Here is a 24760-nt window from a genome sequence, read left to right on the forward strand (position 1 = left end):
AGTCTGAGTATTAATGAAATACAGATGGGAAAATGCTCCCTCCCCAGGTTTACATTCTGTCCACCCATGCTGGCCGTCCCACCCTGGGTAAGGCTGCTTGATTGAGCAAGTGAAATACAAGGCGCCCAGTGTTTGAATTCAAAATTAACTGAGCATCCTGGATTTTATCTGGCAGTCCTGCACCTGGGCTCTCACACCATTTGCTATTGTCACTGCTCCTGACAAAGTAACACTGACTTGCACTGCCTTGTAAAGCACCTGGGAGGGCTTTTCTTATGCTTTGCTGGAGTCAAAAAAAGAGAACAGAGGCAAAGACACCTATATTATTCCTTTAAGAGTTCAGGCTAATGAGCTTTTGTCTTTACATGTTGCTTTGGACACGAGGGAACTGCTGATTAACAAGAACGTGCAGGGGCCGGCCTGGTGGCATAGTAATTAATTTCACACGCTCCGCTTTGGTGGCCCAGGATTCGTGGGTTCAGATTCTGGGTGTGGACCTACACACCACTCATCAAGCCATGCTGTGGTGGCATCCCACATACAAAGTGGAGGAAGATGGGCACAGATGTTAGCTCAGTGACAATCTTCCTCAAGCAAAAAGAGGAAGATTAGCAACAGATGTTAGCTCAGGACCATTCTTCCTCACCAAAAAAAAAAAAAAAAAAAAAGAACGTGCACAGTGGAAGGGGAAAGAGTTCCCCAAGCAGCCAAGATAGCACTAAATTGACTTCCAAAAGCTGAGCGTTTTACTCATTAAGAGACCCCGTTATTTGGAGCCTGTCTATACTTATTTAAGAAACAATCCTATCAAGGATGGTTATTGGGTTTCCCAGTTCAGGCAGATTAGAAATAGCAGAGTTGAGGTGGGATAGCTTTCTAGAGTAAGGTGCACTGGTAGAAGTTCGGGTGAAAGCAGACAGCCTAATAGAAGAATAGAAATTCTTAGAACATGAAAAGCTTGGGCTGCTGGGGGAAGAGGCCAACGACCTCAACAGCTAGGTGCCTCTCTGTTTTATGCAGCACATCTCATGAATGGTTGTTCCTAGCAATGGTTCTGATTAAAAAAAAAGCAGTCTAAATATGTTCAGTGTTGTCTCACCAGACAAGAAAATATATTTTAGATGGATTTTCATCAGTGATGAGTAAGCCTCAGCTATCTGGAGAATTCACGGAGGCGACAGATCATTTCTGAGTAACGCTAGCTAAATGAGGTGTGCCGACTGCACTGTACGTGCCGATATCGGTCAAAGGCAGGCGCTACAAAAGGGAAATATGAATAAGCAGACGCCTACTCTTGTTCACCTTACTGTTTAATACATTGAGACCAATCGTCATTAAAAATACACAGACAAATCTATCAGCAGTATTTCCCTGCTTCACGTGAAAGGTTAAGTGCTCACAATGTATCCTGGGAAATTCCGCAGACTTTGCACAGCTGGGGGATGCTTAGGGCCAAGCTCTCTGGGCAGAGCCTGGACGGAAGAAAAGAACAGGCACAAAAACAAGTTGTTATAAACTACTTTCCTAGCTACACAAGTGGAATTTTGAGCTGAGGTTGGCAGGAGTTTATTGGAGCCCTTGTCGCTGGATCTAAAGGGGCGCCTAATTCGAGTCGCTCTCCATGGTAGCCCTTGTGTTTTAAATGGATCAGCTTCTAAGTGGGAGCGGTGCCTGGCAGTGCCCTTCTGTTCCATCTTGGGACGCGTGTCAGATCTGTGGCTATCATATAACTCTCAGTGTAACTGAAATCTTTTGGAGATAATTGCTCTTGCCAGTTCCTTTTAAAAGATGTCCACAGAATTAATTAAGCTGGTCCAGGAAGGACAGCGCCTCCATTTGTCTGTCTCCTGCTTGTGGAAGAAAAAAGGATTTCTTTTGATACCATAGTTGACATAGGATATGTTGATTAATTTTGAGATAACAAACGCTGTCCTCCAAATATTTAACATTTAATTATGAATTTAAACAGGTTTAATCTTAAAACTCGAAATATGGAAAGCACCTCATGAAGCTAAATATTTTGATGACCAGGCTTTCTGGAAGGTAAGATTTTTAACCTATTAATGTCAGAGATTTTGAGTGAATGAACTTAAAAAGATATCTGGGTATATATGTTAACTTGGTGTTTATGCAAGTAACATAAAAAACAAACAAAAATGAAGTAAGAGCATTGGGGGAGGAGCAAATCCACGATGCACGTGTGAGTGTGTGAGTGTGTGAGAGTCTGTGTGCGAGTTGGTGGGGGTGGGGAGGTGGTAAAAGTTACTATTTTCCTGATGCCTCAAAGTCATTGAGGGTCAGGGACGAGAGAACTGTCGCTGGCCACGCGTCTCCCCATCTGGAGTCATCAAAGTGGGCAAATAGTTTGACGTGAAGGTGATCGAATCATGCAGGGCAAGGGCCAGAAGGAGCTGCAGGGGCCAGCAGGCCCAGTCCCCTCATCTCACAGCCACTCCGAGTGGAGCCATGACTGTCCACGTTCTCACACGGAGTGAGTAGCAGAATTGAATCTAGAACACAACTCGTGACAAATTATAGCGAGTGGACATAAGAAAACTTGCAGTGTAGGAGTCTAGGGTCATTTAGCCCAGGGACCTAGAGCTCAAACAACTCAGCTGCCACTGGGGGTCTGTGCTACATTGTAGCATTTGTTGTCATGACGGGGCTAGGAAGAAGGTCAGGGCTCATTCCCTGTCACCCCACTGCTCTCCTCCCTTTGACCTACACTCACTGTTCACAAGGCACTCGGAGGCATGTCACCTTAGGTAATCTTCCAGTTGATGCTGAGGTTGTCTGGGCAAGCAGGGGTCAATATTGCCAAGTTATAAATGGGAAGTTGGGGCCGACAGAGTTCAGGCTAATGCCAGTATCATACCTTTCTGAGTGGCAGAGACAAGACCAGGAACCAGACTTTCTGAGTCCCAAGCCAATCCTTTCTCCACCCAGCATGCCAAGATACTGACCACTAAAGGGACAGAGAACCAGCCTTATTCTGGGCATTGGCATTTGTGTCTATAGGAGCAAAACAGAGAGAACTTGCCTCTTCTCCTTTTCCTCCTCCTTCATCTCCATTTTTTCCTCCTCTTCCTCTTCAAACAGCTTTACGAGATATAACTGACAATGAACCGCATATATTTAAAGTATATCCATTTGATACAAACTTATTTATACGTCCACGAAACCATCACCACAATCAAGATAATGAGCATATCCATCACCACCAAACAATTCCTCGTGCCTCCTTGAAACTCCACCCTGTTCCACCCCCAGGCAACGACTGAACTGCTTTCTGTCCTGTGATTAAGTTATCTGTAATTTTATATGGATGGAATCATACAGTGCATGCTCTTTTTCTGGTTTCTTTTACTCAGAGTAATTGTTCTGAGAGTCATGCACGTTGTTACCGGTAACGTGCCTCATCTTGCGCCAACTTCTCTCTAGCCCTTGGCTCTTGGCTTCTCCCAACAGTTGGTCTCTCCCAGTTAGTCCCCTGCAAGAGTTCTTGCCCCTTTCGCAGAAGCGGGGTAATCTAGTGAAAGGACTCAGAAAACGGGTCCATCCATTCATTCCATAGTATTTATCGAGCATCTACTCTATACCACGCACTCTGCTAATTAACCAGGGATATCACAAATAGGACAAATATCTGGCTCAATTATTTGAGTTGCAATAAGTATATGCTGAATAAATGAAGGAAATCTGAGGGACCCCACCTAATACCAGCCCCTACAGTAGCAGGTGAAATGGAATGAGGGTGTACCCAGAATGAGAAGACGTGGCTCCCACCATTCTGCAAGGCAGCCTGTAGGCGCGCTCCTTGACCTCTCTTACTGGGAAAAGAATAGTAGTCTTTGTTCCTTCACTGGGTTGTTTTGAAGATCAAGTGAGATAAGACCTGTAACTACATTCTGTGAGATGCAAACCACGTTCTGTGAACGTGAAAGTGTATTACTATTACTCGGGGTTCAGCCGACCACGAAGGAATGTGTAAGCATAATAGCTGTCGGTTTTTGGAGGCCTACGGTTTCTGATTTTGTGCTAATTCCTGTTCAACATTATCTGATTTTATCCTCACAACAACCCTGCACAAGAGTAAGTATCCCCATCTTAAAGGAGAGGAGTAACTTGTCCAAAATGACAGACCTAGGAAATGGAACAGGAGGAATCTGAATTGGTGTCTGGCTCCAAAGACACAGCACGTGTGAATGTGTTCGGGCAGCTGCTGGAGAACAGTAATTGCTCCCCCAGTCTTATGATTTAACTTTTTGACAGCTGAGTAGACCCGTTTATTCAGGAGTATGACACAGTTTGCATGTGAAAAGCCGAATAGCCATTAAAGAGGCTAGAATTCAAACTGCCAAAGCTGATAAAGCCAGTGATTTTTTTTTTTTGGTAAACCATCCCATAAGACATTTTAAACATTATTGAATGGCCTTATTGCATTTCATAGAACCAGACGGCTGGGGGTTGGCAGGGACATTCCTTCACTGGCTGCCCAGCCCATGCCTGGCACTTCCTGGCATGGGGCACTCACCGCTCCCCAAGGGTACCCATCTCATCCTTGGATGGTTCTGTTAAGATGCGCTCATTCGTTAATTCCATTAAATGTATTACCTAACATATGACAGAGCTCTTGTGTGGCGAACTGGAAAAACAAATCTAAATAAAATATGGCTCTAGGTCTCAAGGAGCTGCACGTACCCATCCTCTATCTTCCTCTGGATTAGTGGTCCTAAAGCAGACACTGACTCACAGAAACTCAGCTTAACACAATTGTTCATGTGTGGTGTGCCTTCACTAAGAGAATAAATAGCTTCCTTCAACTCTTTATTTGAATTTAATAAGCCATGGATTTCATTTCATGCTCTCCAAAGCACAAGGACCCATTGACATCCCCTTATTAAAATTAATTCCACAGTTAACCTTTCTGAAGAAAGGAACTTTTTTTGCCATTCTACTGTGGACAAGCCCCTGTTCTGAGTATTGTTTGGGGCACAAACAGAAAAACTAGGGCTTTAACCACTTGAAGGACCAGATGTTTGTATGTGCTCAGCTCTATCAATCAGATGCTAAATGAGATGCTAAATAGGTAATCCTGGCAGTAGCTACTGGAAGAATGCGAGGTTGGGGAGGTCGGAAAATGGAACTTGGAGTTGTGTTGGATTCGGCTAAGAGAGAGGAGGTGAAAGGCATTCCAGGCAAGCGCAAGACTGTGAGCAAGAAGGGGAGAAGCTTGAAGCGACCTGGCTTAGCAGAGTGGGTGCAAAGAAGGATGCAAGGGCGGCTAGAGCCGCTTGAAGCATCCTTCAGGCAATTGGAAGCCCCCACAGGTTTAAGTGGGGAAATGATGCAATCAAGTGAGCGTCTGAGAGCTGAGTAGAGTGACAGGCTCAAGCACCTAGGATGGATTCTGAAATGAATGCAACATGCCGAGGATCATCCATTGGCTTCTGAACAAGTATTTTCAGTTTATTTTTAAAATGATTTTATCGCCAAGAAACATAAACACCACTGTTGTGGCACAAAAACACAACAAAATGTGTTGAGTTCCTCCTGCTGTTTTATGCAAAATTCTTAAAACCTAGCCTTGTCACACTGGTATCACCCCTGCTTCTGATTTAAATAAATGTTCTAGACACACAGTAAGGGTCCAACAAATGCTCATTCAACCCAAATGAGGAGAGCTAGCTTTTAAAGCAAAGTAGGAAAGCAGATTGGGAGCCTGCCACCAGACTCCTCCCTCTCGGAGAGGCCCTGGGAAAAGAGCATCGTTCTGGGAGGAAGATTGAATTCTGGTCCCAGCCCAGCCACTGGCAGGCCGGGGCCCTCAGGCAAGTCACTTTACTTCTCCTTTACTTGGAAAATGAGATCCAATTCCACATTCTGGATTCAGACAGATGTGGGTTCTGCCACCTCTAGCTCTGTGATCTTTCAGTGCTTCAGTGTCCCCGTCCCTGAAATGGAGATGATAGTAATGTCTCACTAGGTTGCTGCAAGGACTTAAACGAGATAACGTGTGTGAAATGTTAGCACACTGATCCACAGAAAGCACCCCATAAATGTTAGCTACTCTAATTTCCAGTTCTAGAATTTTGTGATCCAACCTACTCAACATGCAGAGATGTCGTACGGCAGGGTGTAATATGGCAAAACCGAAGAACTCAGGATATATTCAGCTTGCAGAAGAGAAGACCAAAAGAAGACCTCACAACAAACGCTTGAAAGACTATCTTGTAGAAGAGGAAAAAGATTTTGTCTATGCTTCTCCAAAGAATTTAACCAGGCCCAGTGGGAGATGCAGTATAAATTGCTAACAATTTGAACTATCTGCAAAATGGAATGAGCTACTTTCACATGGTAGTGAGTCGCCTGTCACTGGAGGCATTCAAACAAAAGCCAGATGACTATCAAGTATCAATGTAAAGAGCTATAGGAAATTAGATCTATCAAAGAGCTCTTCCAATTCAGATTTTATGAAAGCACCTCTAAGGCCTTTGTGATGAGAATTTTGATGAACTTAAGTTTCAAGATCAAGCCAGAATGGATATGTATCCAAATTTTAAGAGTATAATGGTTCATCTGTAATAAAAATGTTTACTTTGCTTTTACAGTTTCATCATCTGGCTACTGGATTTTAAGCAGAAGTATCCAAGAAAAACAAGGCCTGTTTGAAAACAAGACAACTTCCTTTCATCATGACCCGCCTTCTTTTTGTGTGCAACAAACACGTGTTACAGCAGACTCTTATGTACAATGAGAGGTCAGAGGTAGATTTGATATTAAAAATAAAAGACCAAAAACCTGTTTAAGCGGTAATTTCATAATAGCCTTAAACAAATGTTTGGTTTCCTTAAAGATGATGCTATCAATATTTTCTTGGGTACAGACACATAACTAAGGTTTTGGTTCAATTTTATTGACAATTCTTAGATTCTTTCTCATGCTTAATAAAGTCCGCTACCCCGTTAACTCTCATCTACATCAGGAGAGTAGATGATACCAAATAGGGAAAAATTAAGAACTCACTTATATTTAGTCCTATAATGCAGACATTACATTTTTATTCCAGCAGTTCCACAAGGTAGTTCTTATTCCCTGAGCACATTCTGAATTTAACTGTGGGGAAAGATGTCACAGTCAATTGTGGAGATATATTGCCTTATAATTTAAAAACTAGTTCTATAACCTTGAGGAAATCATTCAAATTTCCCTGGTCTCGGCTCCCTCAACTGTAAAAAGAAAAGGTGGACTTCAATCTCTAAGAACCCCTCCAATTCTCACCCCCTAATGGATCTAAAACTCGCCTGAGGGATTTGCTGTGGGATGACAGCAACACAATCAGTTCTCTGAGTAGTGTCTTAATGACCAGGCAGTATTCAAAACATATACTGACAGACAACTATGGCTGAGATGGAGAAGAGTACCGCAAATTTAAATCATCTAAGAGACACTTGTGTTTGAGGAAGGGCTAATTGTAGCAAGTTTCAGGAAAGAAAACATTTCAAGCTGTAGTTCTAAAGAATGCATATCCCACAGTTAGCTGGTTCATTAAAAAAAAATTCCCATTTTCCCAAGGTGGGGACCCTGGGGGATAACAGAGTTCTAAAGAGGGACAGACTAAGAGAATTCCAGTAGCTAATGTCTATAGTTATAATTGACCTTGCTGGTCTATTTTGAGCTTAGTGCTTCAGTACAGAGAGACAGTGAAAATGTGAAATCCAATTTATCATCAAACCAACAACAAAAAAATCTGTCACCTGAGTAAAGACTAGTGTCAAGTCCCTACCCTTTTCCTCTTTCCTTCAGTGGTGGATGTGGAGAGACTGTCAGCGTCCCACCAGGCCCATGTGTCATGGCTGAGTTATCACCACCCCCTCCCACCCTGAATCAGTGGCACTGAGGAGCCTGGCGGCTGGATCACAGGGCTTCTCTCTCTTACGACATGTTCACTCACCCCTTGGGAGACCCTCCAGAGCTGCTCACACCGAAATGTTTACAGAATTTTTGGCAAAACTGTATAAACCAAACACAAAGTATAGTGAGAAAGAATTCTGACCACTGAATAGTTTTTAAAAACAAGGAGATGTTTATATTTCTTTTAACATTTGACACAGAAGAGGCCACATTTAAATAAGCACATTAAATCTTCAGAGCACTTTAATTACAGTTTTGGACCTTGGATATGACAAATACTCATATAAGTTGTATCCATAATTTCTTTGTATTTTTACAAATTATACCACGATAAAGCTTAATAAAAATTACTCGTGCACTATTTTTCTTTAATATTTTATGTTAATCAAATGTATACCACAAGATTTTTGTTTTGGCTGCTTAAATAGGGAGTTCTCATGATTTTAGTATTACACAAATTTAAGCAAAGACTACACTCAGAAATAAGTTTAGAAAATGGCATTACAAAAGAGAGGGAGTAGAAAAAAAAACCCACGCAGGGCTGCTGTGCAGTAGGAAATCGGACGTTTTCACTGCCATAAGTCTTCGGTGCGGCCAAACTTAAAAACCAGTCCTCTGTGAATAAAATAAGAAACATCACATGACTAGCTAAGTCTGGAAAAAGGAAGAACAGGGGAAATTTAGAATGGTGGGAAACTAGCAACAAAGAATACCTGATGAGTTGTAGGAAAACCACCAGGGGCTGTATCAGAGCAGAAACGGGTCCGTCTAAGGTAGGAAATTCTCCCCGCGTGCTCAACTGTGCTGTTTACCACCAGCTTCCCCCATCCTTCACTTCTGAGCACCGGAGACATATGTCCCTCTTAAAAAGTTAACCAATGCTTAGTCTGGAACCATTAAATGTCTGATTTTATCAAATTCATTCAACAAACCGTTTTTGTTTTTTTGGGTGGAGATTAGTCCTGAGCTAACATCTGCTACCAATCCTCCTATTTTTTCTGAGGAAGACTGTTGCTGAGCTAACATCAGTGTCCATCTTCCTCCACTTTCTACTTTCTGTGGGACGCCTCCCACAGCATGGCTTGATAAGTGGTGTGCAGGTCTACGCCCAGGATCTGAACCAGTGAACCCCAGGCCGCCAAAGCAGAGTGCTCGAACTTAACCACTGCGCCACCAGGCTGGCCCCTCAACAAACCTTTTTTCTTTTTAAAGATTGGCACCTGAGCTAACATCTGTTGCCAATCTGCTGCTGCTGCTGTTTTTCCCTTCTTCTCCCCAAAGCCCCCCAGTACATAGTTGTATATTCTAGTTGCAGGTCCTTCTGGCTGTGCTGTGTGGGATGCCGCCTCAGCATGGTTTGACGAGTGGTGCCATATCCATGCCCAGGATCTGAACCGGTGAAACCCTGGGCCGCCAAAGCGGAGGGTGTGAACTTAACCACTCGGCCATGGGGCCGGCCCCTCAACAAACCTTTTTTGAATGTCAAGGTGCTAGGTGCTAGATGCCAGGGCTCTAAAGATAAGATATAGTCCCCCTGCCCTTGAGTTGCTCACATTCTTGGTGACACAATATGGTAAGTATTAGCAGTATATACACCAAACCTTAAGGGAGCACAGAAACACATGGCATTTATTCTGCCTGGAGGTGTCAGAAAGGGATTTATGGAGGTGGTAATATTAGATGAACTCTGAAGGGTGAGCAAGAGTTTGAATGGGAGGTTGGCAGGAACAGGAGTTAGTGGGATGATGAAGGAAGATGTTTCACAGAGGGGAAACAGTCTATCAAAAGGCAAAAGGGACTAAAAGACTGCGGGGCCTCAGGAAAAGCCCAGGAGATCAGTGTGTCAGGAAAACGCGCCCACAGAGCTTAGTCCAGGGTTGAGGACGGGAGGCGTCTATGGTTGTCCTCAAGGCTCCGGTTTACCAGGGGCAAGAGGGCAATTATATGCATTAGGAGACGTACATGGATATGGATTATTGATACAGATATCCGAGGCGTAGCAGAACAGGGAAGAGTCCAATATAGCTAGATTATAGTTTAAGAGACAAGGAGGACAGGGAATGGAGGTGGCCAGGGTTTGGTAAGCCAATTGACCAGGGTGGTGAATGGCCTACAGGGGCCTCAGGGGCCTTAAATGAGTTGAGAGGGCCGGTGCCAGCCTTATGCTCTCCTACAGGGGGCAACCGGGAACCAGTCCCAGGCAATGAATGGAATGGGGCTATGCGGAGATGCCGCCCCCATTTAAAAGGAGCAACTATTCACCTCCAGCTGACTGTTGCTGTGCAGGGCCCAGGGTTGACTGATCTTCCAGTTTTTCAAGAAAAGCCCCAAATTCAGATTTTTATGTAAAATCTCTTGATTTTTTTTTTAAGATTTTTTAATTTATTTTTTCCTTTTTCTCCCCAAAGCCCCCTGGTACATAGTTGTATATTCTTTGTTGTGAGTCCTTCTAGTTGTGGCATGTGGGACGCTGCCTCAGCGTGGTTTGATGAGCAGTGCCATGTCCGCGCCCAGGATTCGAACCAAAGAAACACTGGGCTGCCTGCAGCGGAGCGCGCGAACTTAACCACTCCGCCACGGGGCCAGCCCCATCTTGACTTTTAAATGTTAGCTCAATAAAACAAAAAATACTGTATAGGCTGAAACAAACAGAATTGTGGGCAGAATTTGGCTGGATGGCCACTAGCGCTGATGTCTTCTGTAGACAGCTGTGAGTTCTGAAAAACTTTAAGATGGGAAATGACAGGATTAGAGCTATGTTTCAGCAGGAAACCGGATCCGAGGGAGGAACCAGTTAGGGATGCGAACAGCTCAGGAAGGGATGACGATGACTGAACATAAACAGGGGAAGCGGACAAAACCAGAACAGGTTTAAGACAATTCAGAGGCAGCTTGAACAGGGCTTGGATGGGGGCGGTAAATGCAAGGGAAACTGAAGACAGTAGACATTTTAATGGCACATGCTGCATTTCATTTCGCTTTCTCATCTGTTTTCCAATTATCGGTGTATACTCGAGGTTAAGCCCGCAATCATAATGATCAACTTAAAACAGGTTTTGTAGGCTTTTATAAAGGTAAACACTTGAGCGTTTTGGGATGAAAACAAAATGCAACCAGTAAGTCAGCTATAATCTCTCGGAAGTATATTAATTTCTCTTTATAAAAGATTTCATAAACCTCCAAAAGGTGACTTGATCTCTGCTCTTCAGGTTAATATCAGACCTACTGCTGCAAAAAAGAAAATCCCAAGTTGGTTATCAGGGCCTCTACTCTCCAGATGGCTTAGAAGAGACATGCTAACTTCAGCTCGGCAACAGATGTAAAGTGTAAACTGAAGAGTTTCTTGGGCAACAGCCAGTCCCTCCCACACTGTCACATGGTCACCTTTGGTCGTGACATCTGTTTGTGATTTCTGAAACAGTAATAGCTGTTGCTGAGAACTCTTCTGTTATAAATCAGAACGGCAGGTAATCTGCTACAACTGTTCTGACCACAGTGTCTATTAGTTGAATTTAATTTCAATATGCTTATAGTATTTTCACAAAACCTAATGAGTTTTTAGACCTACGAGGTACGACAGTAATAAATGAGAAATTAACCAAACTTGTTGCATATAAAAGTAATTCATTATAACTGATTTGAGACGACAAGTCAATGATCGGTTTCCAAGGTTTTGTGAAATGTGCTAACTACTCTATGATCTCATGTATTTCCTCCCTCATCGGAAGAGAGAAATTTTCCCACGAATCTTCTCCTCTCAATCCTCTGTTCTTCCTGCTGTGACAGAGTAATGTCCCTGCCAAAGCAGCATGTCAAGCTGGACCTTGCTTTATCCTTTATCTCTGCCAAGCTAAATAACGATTAAAATAAAAAAGGCTGCTGTTTGCCCCTCCCTGGCTGGTTTTCAGTAAACTCCCTTCCCCCCACTTCATCCTGAAGCTTTTCGTACCCCTGCTCTGACCCTGGAGTTTGGGACACTGAGTCCCCCCAGCGCCTCTAACGCTGTGGAGATACTGGAGTCGTGAGCTCAAGATGCTGGTCCTTCTTTAAAGATGCTCAAGCCTCAGCATTGTGGCTTGGAAGGAAAAGAAATCCTGAACATCAATACTGTCCCTCTAATAAACACACGCTACACTGCTCTACAAAATAACAAACGCAAATTTTATTTTGTAAGTTGGGGAGTGAGGTTTACTCATTTTGTATTTTTCAAGTACGATGTTACATTCGTTAAAACAAAAAAGGGGGAGAGGAGGGAAACAGGACTAATACTGAACAACAGTTGAAGACTCAGCAAAAGGAGAAAATGTCAGTTAATTCATCCCAACTTTCAAATTTCACCATCATAGCAGCTAGAGCCTGAACTTTGGGGTCGGATAGCCTGAATTTTAGTCATGATCTCAAACAAGTTACCTAACTTCTCATGCCTGTGTTCTCACGTGTAAAATGGGGATGATGATGATGGAGTCACCTCCAGACCCGTGATGGGGATTAACTGAGAGAGTGTGTAAAGCACTAACAGTGGTGACTCGTACAGAATAACTGCTCAATACACTTTGGTCACTATTATTTTCTGCATAAAAGTCAATGGTTTAACTTTTTTTTTTTTTTAACTCTCTGTTTTCTCCACTAGTTTCAGGACACAAAGTATGACTCAAAGAAGTTGTGTATCTTGCCACATCTAAGTTCACATTTTTCTTACTTCCAAACTGATTTTATATTGCAAAAATGCCTGGTGGTGGAACGGAATAAGTGTGAATACCAACTGCTGACTATTACTGAAGGGCAATGATTAGCATTTCACAAGTGCTTCAAGTAGATGTGGGCATCCATTTCCTCTTTGGGGAAGAAAAGGAAAAGTCCTGGAATAGACTGTTCTAGAATATACAGCAATTTTTTTTTTTTAACCTTTTTTGGATTAGGGACTTCTTTGAAAATCTGATGAAAGCCACAGATTCTCTTTCTAGAAACACCAATGTCTTGCATACGGAAATGTCTGCTGGTTCCCCATCTTTAGAAGCCTACCCACGGAATGGAGGTTAAGAGTTCCTGATGCAGAGGGTAAAGAATAGTCTTTTATTTTGGGGGCTGGGGAGGCTAGGAGTAGGGGAAAGGGCAGGCCTTAAGTGTCCAGGAAAAAATGAACATTAGAGAAAACTACTGATAAAAATATTAAGGTTTTTAGGGGTTTTAGTAATCTTTTGTCATTGTATCAGAAGGATAAAAAATGTTAAGGCTTTTCTTCCACACCTCAAATTTCATGAACAAATTCTAATGACACCAAGGATAGAAGGAACTATAAAATGCACCCAGAAACAAAATTTTAAGGAGAAACGGTTTTAAGCAGGCTTTCATTAAAAGCAACTGTTAGAGATACAGATTTAAAGCAAACATTGTCAGTGTTATGTAACTAAATCTATACGAATCACAGTTCTTCATTAAAGGGGAGGTGGTGGCAATGTTTAAAATCAATGTATGTTCCTAAGGTTGGCAGCAAACTAACCCATGTATTAAAAATATCTTTCTCAACCTCAGTCTTCATATTTTATGACAACAATGTGGGGGAGGGGCATTGGACAGGGGTAAATTAAACAGCTAAATATAGTATACGACATAAAAGAAACTATTATAAAAAAAGAATTTAAAAAAATAGGATGAAGAATGAAAAACAAACTTACCCAAAAAAGATGAAGGCATTTTGGAAAAATACAGCAATTCCAGGGTAGACTACGGCTTTTTCTGTAAAAATAATTGTAATATTTAGATGTTTATAATCTCAAATATTTAGTTTCTGATATGCTGGCAGCTATCAGTTTTCGCGCCTAACATAATTGATTCTTCCGGTAACTATGGCTGGTTTGAGTATTAAGTGACATAATACATATGACAGAGTCTAGCTTTGGTTTAATAAATGACAGCTCCCTTCATTCGCTTAACAAATATTTACTGAGTGCATACTATGCTTGGCACTGTTCAATGTGCGGAGGATACAGCAGTAAATAGGGCAAACGACAGAAAAGCAGCAGACGGATCAGAGAAGCAGAGGGCAGGCTGGGGGCAAAGGTCCTAGAGAGCCCTGCAGCCACAGCAAGGACTTTGATTTTCACTCCGGGTAAGAGGAGAAGCCCTTGGAGGGTTTTGAGCAGAAATGATATGAGCTGACATATTTTAATAGGATGCCTCTGGCTGCTGTGCTGAGAGCAGACTAAAGGGGGCAAGGGGAGAAAGAGAAACCCGTGTGGAGGCTATTTCAGGAAACCAGGCAAGGACTGTACTGGGCTGAACCAGGTAAGAGCCGTGGACAAGGCACGAGGCGGTCAGTTCAGGATACATTCCAAGAGCAGAGTCACAGGACTTGCTGAGGGATCAGATGTTGGGTACGAGAGAAAGAGACGTGTCATCTTTGACGGGCCTTAACCAGCCAGGGCTTTCGGCCTAAACACCTGGAGGCACAGAGTAGCCATTAACTAGTATGGGCAAGAGTGCCAGGGGAACATTTTGTCCCAATTTTATCATGGTTTGAAGCTGAAATTCTCATAAATTTCTACTATTGGAGCTGTCAGTGATTACTCACTAACTGAGAAACTGAGGCAGGATGAATGGATGAATTATCACCTTTTTCTCAGAATAGTTTTAAATTAATCTGATTACCGCCGTAACAGCTGGTTTGTACAAGCCTTCACGACTAGAAGGCCACATTAAATATTCCACATTACATAACTATGACCATTAGAATGGCTCATAAAGATCCTATATAAAGGCAACTTTATAAATTACAGATCTGCTTCTAATTCTCAAAGCATAACCTGACTCGAGCAGCCTTTAGGAAAGTAACTTAATATTCTATGCAATGAACACATTCCTACAAAAAGGGGCTCTGCATTAATAGTTATATCTGGGAAAGAATTGTCAGTAATTTTATTTTCTTCTTTGAGCTCTTTTTTTTTGTGAGGAAGATTGGCCCTGAGCTAACATCTCTTGCCAATCTTCCTCTTTTTGCTTGAGGAAGATTGGCCCTGAGCTAACACCTGTGCCGATCTTCCTCTGTTTTATCTGGGATGCCCCACAGTGTGGCTTGACCAGTGGTGCTAGGTCCACACCCAGAATCCGAACCTGCGAACCGTGGGCTGGTGAACTGGAGCACTCGAACTCAACCACTATGCCACTGGGCTGGCCCCCTTTAAGCTCTTTTATAGTCTCAGCTTTCCATAAGGAACATCTGTTATGCAATTCACATGCTTAAAAACATAACTTTTCGTTTTTAAAATATGGTGGTGACGAAGATTTTGTAGCAACAACAGAACTACTTATGATATCAGGTTAAATGCAAACAGCTGGGTTCAAAATTGTATTTGTATTGTAACTACATAAAAAACACAAGAAAAGAGACCAAAGGAAATATACCAAAATATTTAGGAGGAGTAAGATTATTACAGTCCTTTTCTTTCTTTTCTACAGTTTCGGTAACATGGTTTTAGTAATAAATTATATAAACAAAAGAAAAATATTAAAAATGCTATCATTCCTGTAAGTTTAAGTGATTTGAATAAAATTCAGAAAACCCATGATTTTAATCCAAGAATTACATTTTATTCAAAGAAGCAAAGTGTTAAAATATGAGCTAGATTAGATCTCTGCTGGTCCAGTTTTTGCAAATCATTGATATTGTATATTTACTGTGATAAGCATAGTCAATTTTACCTGGAACCTTGGTGGATTTCATATTTTTCTGGAGTCCTTCAAGCTGAAATTTCAGCCAGGGACCTAAGAGCAGGCCCTTTCCTGAGCTTGCCTTAAACTGGCCTTTTACAGCAGAAGCACATTGTGTTAATTTATTCTATTTAAAGGGAGATGACATCATATTATCAGCGAGGCTTGGCTTGATTAACTTCCATTCTAGGATGTTAGAGCCTTGCATGGATATTATTCAGCAAGTCAACACTTGCCAAATAGCTACGCAACATATGTATTCTGCTTTTGAGGTTTTTGGAAGCCAAAGAGAGGCAAGGTATGGAGCCGTGTCTCATTCCTTCCAGGCTCTAGATTAGAAGAAAAAATACAGAAGCGATACTAAAAACAAACCAAACAAACCAAACAAATACTGACAGAGAGAGGGGAGCTCCTAGGCACAAACGTACTGCTAGTAGTTGGCCCATCTATATGAAAAAAGCTTTATTCTAAAATAACCAACTTCAATGCACAACTTCAGCATTCCAGTGGAGGAGAATGTAAACTGTGCCTTCTCTTACCTTTAGCAACATAACCTCCAAAGAGAATCCACATAGATGCAATCAGAGACCCAAAGGCCAACATGAAACCAATGAACAGCCAGATGCGAGCACCTTAAAAGAGAGAAAATTTTGTCAGAATTGTTTCTCAGAAGGTAGCAGTCAGTTCAACTGGCTTTTCAAAAAGAAAACAAAAACCCAGAGAGAAAAAATGTGTAGTTGCCAGTAAAGTCTAAAATAAGAACAGGGGCAGAAGATGTGCTGAGTATCATCAGTGCAGACGGCGGCCTTTTTCTTGCCGGCTGGTCTGTATTTTCTAAGTGCCTATATTTACTTTCCCCACCTATCCACACTGCAAAAACTGTACTCAACCTTCCTACAAAAACCTCACAAAACATAACACAGGAATAGTTAACAAAAAACTCCTATTCAGTGACATATGAATCCAAACACTAGCAGATTTCCCTTTCAGGGAAGTCAGGTAGCAAAGGAAGTTCAAATGTACTGTGGCTGGCAATTAGGAAAGGTGCATTAAAACTATGTTAACAGAGGAAGACAACCATGTTATAAATCACATTTATATAATACTTATGAAGATTTCCTATAAAATAAATGGAGTCATCAGACTGCCTAAGATGAACTCTGAGATGAGTTTATTTAATTAGCACAAATACATTTTAATAATAACACTGCCTTGCTTAATAAAAGGCAGCAAACAGAATGTTATATATAAATTTCTGATTTCATACTCAAAACATAAAAAATAGTTCTGAAATAATAAGCTGTTACTCATAGACGGGACAGTAAAACAAATATAACCGGCTCTGGAAGCCCAAGGCTGTGCCAGCTAACACATTTTCTTTAGAGATGTGCTGGCCACATTCTAGTCTCAGCTCTAGCTGTTCTTGGCTTGTTGTTATCAACGCTGACTGCTGACATTCATTTATTTGTTCAGCGTTCACAAGGTGATGGCAGGTCAGTGTTCCTGTAGCTCTTCCACTTAAGGTCATCTAGGAAGAGAGTGAGTGAACCAGAAGACAGCCTGAAAGCACAGACCAGAGTTGACTTCTGCAGTTTCTCCTGTTTTATTAAAAAAAAAAAAAGTCACTTGAAATTTGCCTATATCCATGGGCATGGGGCTGGCCCGGTGGCGCAGCAGTTAAGTTCGCACGTTCTGCTTCTCAGAGGCCCGGGGTTCGCCGGTTCAGATCCCAGGTGCAGACAGGGCACCGCTCGGAACGCCATGCTGTGGTAGGCGTCCCACATATAAAGTAGAGGAAGAGGATGTTAGCTCAGGGCCAGGATTCCTCAGCAAAAAAGAGGAGGACTGGCAGTTGTTAGCTGGGTAACCATCCTCAAAAAAAAAAAAAAAAAAAGAAGAAATTTGCCTATATCCAGGTTTATCTTTGTATGGATGTAATGTCTTGAGTTTATCATTTAAACTGCTTAGTTAACATCTGTCCCCTGAAATCTTTGAGTAAACTGGACTGTCAAGGAAGCTGTGCCACATGTATTCTGTATTCTGCCGACCTCAGGTACACGGCCACGGAGTGCAGGGGACATGAGCTCCTCAGGTGAGCAGGAGGGGCCTGGGTGAACCCCAGCACTAAAATTCTATTATTCTATTCAGTTTTGCAAGATGAAAAGAGTTCTGGAGGTTGGCTGCACAACAATGTGAATGTGCTTAACATTACTGAACTCGACACTTACAAGAGGTTAAGATGGTGCATTTTGTGTTGTGCATTTTAAAATACACAAAAAACTATGATTCTAAGTTAGTTCAAAATGCTAACTCAATCATATAAGATTGGCAAAAAAGGGAAGGAAATAATTTATAGGGTATAGCTTAAAGTACGATCAATTCTATTTTGCACACGTATTCCTTATTATATACTGTTCTCTGCTGTATACTGTATACTCTTACGTCTACACATTATTGCACAGGGCTACATACTCAAAACTGCACATCCTGTACCACACAGCAAACTCTGACCAAATGTGACTTTTACCTTACGCCTTGGAACCTATAACCTCTGCTCAGAACACCTCCATCCTAGCCCTGATCTGAAGGAGTCAGACAAGTGGCCCTTCCACATATGACCCTCATTTTAAGGGCGTGTGGTAAGATGTTGTTTGCACAAATTTACCTGTTTGACCCAGGCAACCTTCACTGTAGCTATCACCCCGGACTTGTCCATTAGATACTGCATTAATCCTGTGTGAATACAACAAAACCAAGAAATCAGGGTCTCTGACTCCAAGAGGAAACCATCCATGACATTACATTACCAGACACAGTAAGCCAGAGTTCCTCCAATTGAAGGTAAGGCTTCGAGAGTCTTGAGTAATCGATTCATATGACCTGAGGCAAGTCCCTTCAACCAGACACCCTCTGAAGCAGTGATTACAGTGCCCAGACCAGCAGAATCAGCATCACCTGGGAAGTCTCTAGAAGGAAAATTCCCCAGCTCCACCCCAAGTTTACTGAAGCAGAAACTCTGGGGGTGGGGCCCAGCAATCTGAGTTTTAACAAATCCTTCAGGTGATTCTGACACTGGTCAAAATTTGAGAGTAAAATTCTCAAAATTATATTTTGCTAAGACTGGAACAATCTCTAGCTTGGTCCTATCTAGTTTTCCATTTGTACACATCAGACATACTCAGTACAAAGGATTCAAGTGGTAAAATCTTTTTTTTTAATCACTGATACACGTTCCAAACATAAGAAGTCTTTTGCTGACTTTCACAGACTACCTCTTTAAATTGAGATAGCCTTGCTTTCTTCAAAAGTATCCTTGGAAAACTTTTAAATGCCATGGGAAAATTTCACAATATATCAAGGTAAAAAGTTAGAAAACATATATATGTGTGTGTGTCTACCTCTAGAAAGTAAGCTTCATGAGGGCAGGGGCTGTGTCTATCTTGTTTCCTATTTTTATTCTCAGTGCCTAGCATGTGGCTTGGTACATAGTAGGTGCTCGATAAATGTGTTGACTATATAAACTCTAATTTCTTCATAATAATATGAAGTCTTATTCATTCAAATCTAAGTTTTAGAATGATCACAATACTCATAATTATTTTCAGTGATCTCTATATCACCTAAATTATTTAGTACATAAACAAAAATATTTTAAAACAAACTTCATATTTTTAAAAAAATGCAGATGTTCTTAGGTTAGTAGTTCTTAGCTCTTGCTTTTCCTTGCAGCCACCTGAATAAACTTCATAAGCCTCTGTCAGATAGCCGTGACCCTGCCTTGTCAGTGTCAGTCTTCACTATCAGGCACCTTCTGACATGAACAATTGCTATTTGTTCTCTGATATCACTAGTTTTACATATAATCTCAGACTTGCAGAAAAGTTCCAAGTATAGTTCAAATAATTTTTTTTTCCTGAAACATTTGAAAGTTGCCAACATGATGCCCCATGACCCCAGAAATGTACACGTTTCCCAGAAACAAGACAGTTCTACAGAACCACAGTACAACCATGAGAATCAGGAAATTGTCAGACATTATTGAAGTTCCCCAGTTGTCCCAATAATGCTCTTAATAGCAAAAGGATCCTGTCCAGAATCATGAGGTACACTCTGTTTTCCTGTCTCTTTAGTCTCCTCAGTCTGGAATAGTTCTTCAGTCTTCCCTGGCTTTTAAGACCTGACACTTCGCTCCAGCCATTCTGGTCTCCTTGCCATAAAGCCTTTGTACTTGCTGTTCTGTCTGCCTAGAATGATCTCTCAGATATCCCTCATGATCAGCTCCTTCATTTCTTCAAGTCTTTACTCAAAAATCACCTTCTTAGTGAGGCCTTCCTTGACTCTAAAACTTCTACACACCCTGTTGACATCTCATATCTCCTCCTCTGCTTCTTTTCTCTAGCACTTATCATTATTTTATGTGCTATATATTTAATTTATTTCTCTTTAGTTACAACCTGCCTCGTTCATTAGAGTATAAATTCCATAAAGGCATGGATTTTTCCCTGTTTTATTTGCTACTGTCTTTCCTGTACCTAGAGCAGAGCCTGGGAATATAAAGCTTAATGAGTATTTGTTGGATGAATGAATAAACAAACCCTTATATAGAGGACATGGTTTCTGACCTAAAAGTAAAGTTAGAGACACTGGCAGTATAGAAATAAAAGGATAGCTGAGAGACGCTGGGAGACAGAAGTGGAGGAGGAGAGGTGGAAGGAAGACTAGAAAAAAGGACTGTAGCTTTTCTTTGTAAGTCCCTCCCTATGATTTGACTTTTACACCATGTCCAATATGCTAATTTGATAATATTTAAAAAACTTTACTCAACTGTATGTAAAAAACTTTTATTTTGTGACAATCTGTGTAAGTCGTGTCACCAACAACACTTACATCAGGAAGGCAATGGTTGCTATGACGCCACAGGCGTGGTATGAGTGGTTGAACTCCTCCATCTTGGGATAAATGACGGCCGCATCTATGATGATCCACCAGCCTGTGAAAAACTAAGACAAACCGAAAAGGGGACCAAGGAGCAATGACAGTGATTTCATATCTTACTGGCTAAAAAGAAAGCAAGGTACCTAAATGAAGAGATCCTTTCTAATGAATTTCAAAATTTTCCTAAACGTTCCAGCAGTGTCTTGCATATACTTTGCACATGGCTTAATATCTGACTGAATATTACATATGCTTAAGTCTGACAGCAATTAATATTTATGAACATGAACTTCTTTTCTACGTCTACTTCAGGCATTATTTTATATTGTCGTAATAAAGTCTATAATCTAATTTTGTGAACTAGAAATAAATTATGGTATCTCATGGCAGGAGAAGGGAAAAAAGTGATTCAGATTCTAATGGACAGAAGGAGTGGCCTGTTGCTGATATATTCTAAGCCTCCAGAAAGGTGTTATTATTGAAAATGAAAAGAATTATTCAAAATAATATGGGGAATAATTGTGGATAGAATTTTAGCTTTCCTCTTGGTGTTATGCAATCAGTGGTTCTGGGGCCGACCCCGTGGCCGAGTGGTTAAGTTCCCCTGCTCTGCTTTGGCGGCCCAGGGTTTCGTCGGTTCAGATCCTGGGTGCGGACATGGCACTGCTCATCAGGCCATGCTGAGGCGGCATCCCACATGCCACAACTGGAAGGACCCACAACTAGAAATGTGCAACTATGCACTGGGGAGCTTTGGGGAGAAAAAGGAAAAAGGAAAAAATTTTTAAAATCTTTAAAAAAAAAAAGCAATCAGTGGTTCTGCAGTTCTGCTTTTCCTTTTGATGAATTACAGTGCAGTCTACAGATGGTTTCGGCTATGATGCTAAATTCAATATCAACACCAAATTATAATTTATCCTAATTGAATTTGGTTCTGGATATAATCAAGGGCAAATACATAATGAAAAAACATTAATACTGCACAAATATTATTTATCACCCAAGCAGAAACTTACAATAAGATGATATTAACCAAATTCTGACAAGTAGCTTAGGTTTTGAAAGTAACCCTCTATCTACCCCCACTCCCAACCCTGATCCAGTTAGCTCTGGGAACCGCCATCTTCTGGCAATTATTTAAAAATAACTATTTTAGGCTAACCAAATTATTTTTATCGGGTTACAGACAGATCCATACTCTATTAATGACATTTTTACTGGCTAGCACAAGTACTTTCACTTTTTTTTTCACCTTCAGCTCAAGGTATTCAAGATATTTTCTTCACAGACCAAAATTTAAAGCTTTTTTTTTTGATGTTTGTAAGAGCAAGATTTATACAGTTTTATATTTTGCCATTACTTTGGAAAAATATAGGATAATTATTTTTCACAGGTTGTAAGTGTCAGAGACTAGGCAAAGAGGAGATATTTAAAGGTAGATTCTTTTTGTTTACTTAAAATTCAACTCTTTAGCGCATATGACTACATAAGAGCATAAAACACAAAAGTCAGATGCCTTGAGGGATTTGCAATGTAAATAAGAATTTTACACTCAATTTCTTCTAAGCAATATATCTTAACATCTTTCTGCCTTCCTTCCTCCCTTCCTTTTTAAATGAGATTCAGAAGAAAGTTAACTCTGGATTATGGAGAAATGCAATCATATCTCTTGACTGATTTTGACCTGATTATTTCTCAACACTTCATGGTAACTTAATGCACTCATTAAGAGGAGGCATAATCCATATAATGAATAAACGTATAAAATATACCGTCTTATTATACCATTTTTACCATGCACTTAAAGAAAAACAATCTACTAATCAAATTTCAACCCATAACGTCAACTCTCAAAAAGGAATAATTCACCCCCCTCATAAACAGTATCAACATTTATTAAAATAAATTCAGTGCTCAAAGATAAAATAAAGAGTACGTATTTAAAAACATCATACAGAATTCCAAACACATAAAAACAAACAGACCAAAGTAATCAAGGCCCAAATTATCAATGACACTTACTAGAACCCCAGCAGTAATGGAAGCAATGGTGTTGCGCTTTTCTCCCCAGTCAATGCACTCTGAGCATCTGAAGCCTTCTAGAAATCCAGACATTTTTTCAGGTCACTTAAAAAAACAACGAAACAAAATCAACGAAATAAAGTACTTCTATTTACTTTCTGCAAATCTGATTTATGTTCCTAGAAAACAGTCAACAGTTCAGGAATAATGTAATAAAAGTGAAGTTACAAATACTTTATTTCAGCTACTTCTACTTCAGAATATTTATCTGGCTTTTGATGAATTTCCACATAACTTTGGAAAAAAAATTTGGATTCAGTTAGTATTTTTTTAATTTAAAAAATGGCTTTGGTACATTTAGGTAATAGGAACAAAGGTGGGTATCCAAATATTGAAAAAGTTTTATAATGATTATTAATTTTAATTTCAAATTAAGTTAGTATATGATTTACATATTTACAGCCCAGGAGCACTGACATAGCGGAGAGAAATGAAAAACTTTGGCTCTGAGTTAAAGCATGGACTCAGATGAGAAATATTTCTCAGCCGTTTACACATTTTATCACAGAACGTGTTTCTTCACACTCAGATTAGGAAATTAAACACCGCACTGCAGGTCTGCTACCCACATCACTTCCTTTCACTTCATTATTTTTTCCTTCTGCAAGCCTGCCTTTTGGTGTCATTTCTATGTAAAGAAACCCATTTCATTTTAACATCTCTATCTCTCATTCTAACAGATATTTTCCAGTCAAAAGGAAGCACAAAATTTTAGTTAATATCAATTCAGACAAAAAGAATCCGACCTAAATTGTCTTAACAAATTAGATAAAACATTCTTCCGAGCTGGGCTATGGAGACCCGGCCTGAGACACATCCATATTACCTCTACTTCAAAGTATGAAAAACCCTGAATTATGTATAACTTGCTCATAATCAAGAAAACGCCCAAACTCCTACAGCGTATCAGGGCCCGTCCACAAAGCTACTCTGTAGTTAGCATTCATGGTTGTCCAAAAACCATGATATCCTAAAAAAAAAAGGAGCAATGAATCCAACTGTAAACTCCTTTTTAAAAATTAAACATTGAAAACTGTGATTATAACCAGTGCTAATACGCCCTTAGGACAAGTCCAATTTTGGAAATTCACTCGTTTTCTGCTTCCGTGGGAGGCAGAGCAGTAACAGTGAGCGTGATTTTCGGTTCGTCGCGATGACCCTGCCCAAGTCCATTTTTCTCCGGGCCGTTCCGGGCACGCCAGCGCCGGACTCCGCCTCCAGACCCCGGGACTGTAGGTGCACAGCGTGCGCCGGGACTTGGAGGGTCAGCGACCCTCGCTCGGGCTCTCGGTTTCTCCAGCTCGAAGGCAGGGGGCGAGGGGGCTGCCAAGAACCCTGGGCCGCCCTGGGGAGGGCGCGGCCCCGCAGCCCGGCCGAGTGCGGCCGCCGTCGCCCGCCGGACACGGGGCGGCAGGAAGGGGCCAGGAGGGCTCAGCCCGCGCCCGCAGCTTCCCACAGCTGCAGGCAACGACCCAGTCAGCCTCCGCCGGCACGCGGCCCGGTCCGAGCCCTACGCGGCCTGCGGCGGCCCCTCCCCAACCCTCCCCGCCCGGCACTCACGTGCAGCCCCGCCCGTGCAGTCGGTCAGTCCCGAGCCCGGGTGTCGCGCGCCCAGCCGCCTCGCTCGGCCACTTTCAGCCAGGAAAACAAAACACCCACAGGCCGCCGCCGGTACCCGGATGCAACAGCCCGGGGACCCAGCTCTCGCCGCGCATGCGGAGACAGGGGCGTGGGGCGGGGCACGGAGAGGGCGGAGACAGGGCGGAGCTAGGGCCCTAGGGAGCCACGCCCACCGCGCCGCCGTCTCTGCGCATGCTCGGGCCTCCAGCGGCAGGGGCGTTCCCCAGCGCTCAGTTCGCAGGTGGGGGTCCGCAGCGGTGGTTTGAGTATACCTTTCAAGGGTAGATGTGAGAAGTCGCTCTGTGTCCCAAGTTCTCGAGAGGAAGGCCTCTTGGGCCTTTGCATCTCTCTTGAGTGAGGCGGTGAGTTTTCTAGTGCTGGGGTCGGTCCCGCAGTCGTCTCAGTCCTGGGTGGCAAGAACAGTGCCGAGCCCCGCGTGGTGCAAAAGTGGGTGCGGGTTCGGGTCCCCACAGCGCTAATTGGGGTTTTAAAGTCTTGATTG

At 41.9% G+C, this 24760-nt stretch overlaps 2 protein-coding genes across 9 annotated transcripts in view; one reads left to right on the forward strand and one right to left on the reverse strand.

Annotated features, from left to right (window-relative positions):
• RHCE (Rh blood group CcEe antigens) overlaps positions 1-8530 on the forward strand; it is a 48476-nt gene extending 39946 nt beyond the window's left edge. For 5 of the 7 annotated variants that reach the window (XM_046663527.1, XM_046663531.1, XM_046663528.1 and 2 more), the window contains 2 exons: positions 1970-2043; positions 6612-8530. In XM_046663527.1, the coding sequence (XP_046519483.1) occupies positions 1970-2043; positions 6612-6638 (101 nt within the window). In that variant the 3' untranslated portion in view covers positions 6639-8530. The remainder of the gene's footprint in view (positions 1-1969; positions 2044-6611) is intronic. The other 2 variants (XM_046663529.1, XM_046663530.1) reach the window with 1 other exon arrangement.
• Positions 8064-24663, reverse strand: TMEM50A (transmembrane protein 50A). 2 transcript variants are annotated; one of them, XM_046663538.1, is made up of 7 exons: positions 24531-24663; positions 22579-22683; positions 20509-20621; positions 18287-18354; positions 16161-16253; positions 13590-13650; positions 8064-8529 (listed from the first exon to the last, which is right to left on the reverse strand). In XM_046663538.1, the coding sequence occupies exons 2-7, from the start codon at positions 22669-22671 to the stop codon at positions 8484-8486; spliced, it is 474 nt and encodes a 157-aa protein (XP_046519494.1). In that variant the 5' UTR covers positions 22672-22683; positions 24531-24663; the 3' UTR covers positions 8064-8483. The 2 variants fall into 2 exon arrangements, with proteins under 2 accessions (XP_046519494.1, XP_046519493.1); XM_046663537.1 differs by lacking the exon at positions 24531-24663 and adding an exon at positions 24199-24351.
• Between the last annotated feature and the right edge of the window lie 97 nt (positions 24664-24760).

Source organism: Equus quagga, chromosome 5 (genome assembly GCF_021613505.1).
Source record: "Equus quagga isolate Etosha38 chromosome 5, UCLA_HA_Equagga_1.0, whole genome shotgun sequence".
Classification (NCBI taxonomy): Eukaryota; Metazoa; Chordata; class Mammalia; order Perissodactyla; family Equidae; genus Equus; species Equus quagga.

Coding starts and splice junctions, on each gene's coding strand:
- TMEM50A (XM_046663538.1), bottom strand. CDS start 22,671: ATGTCTGGATTTCTAGAAGGCTTCAGATGCTCAGAGTGCATTGACTGG. Junction 13,651..16,160: donor TGGAGGTTATGTTGCTAAAG/GTAAGAGAAGGC, acceptor TTATTTTTACAG/AAAAAGCCGTAGTCTACCCT. Junction 8,530..13,589: donor AATGCCTTCATCTTTTTTGG/GTAAGTTTGTTT, acceptor TTTTATTCACAG/AGGACTGGTTTTTAAGTTTG.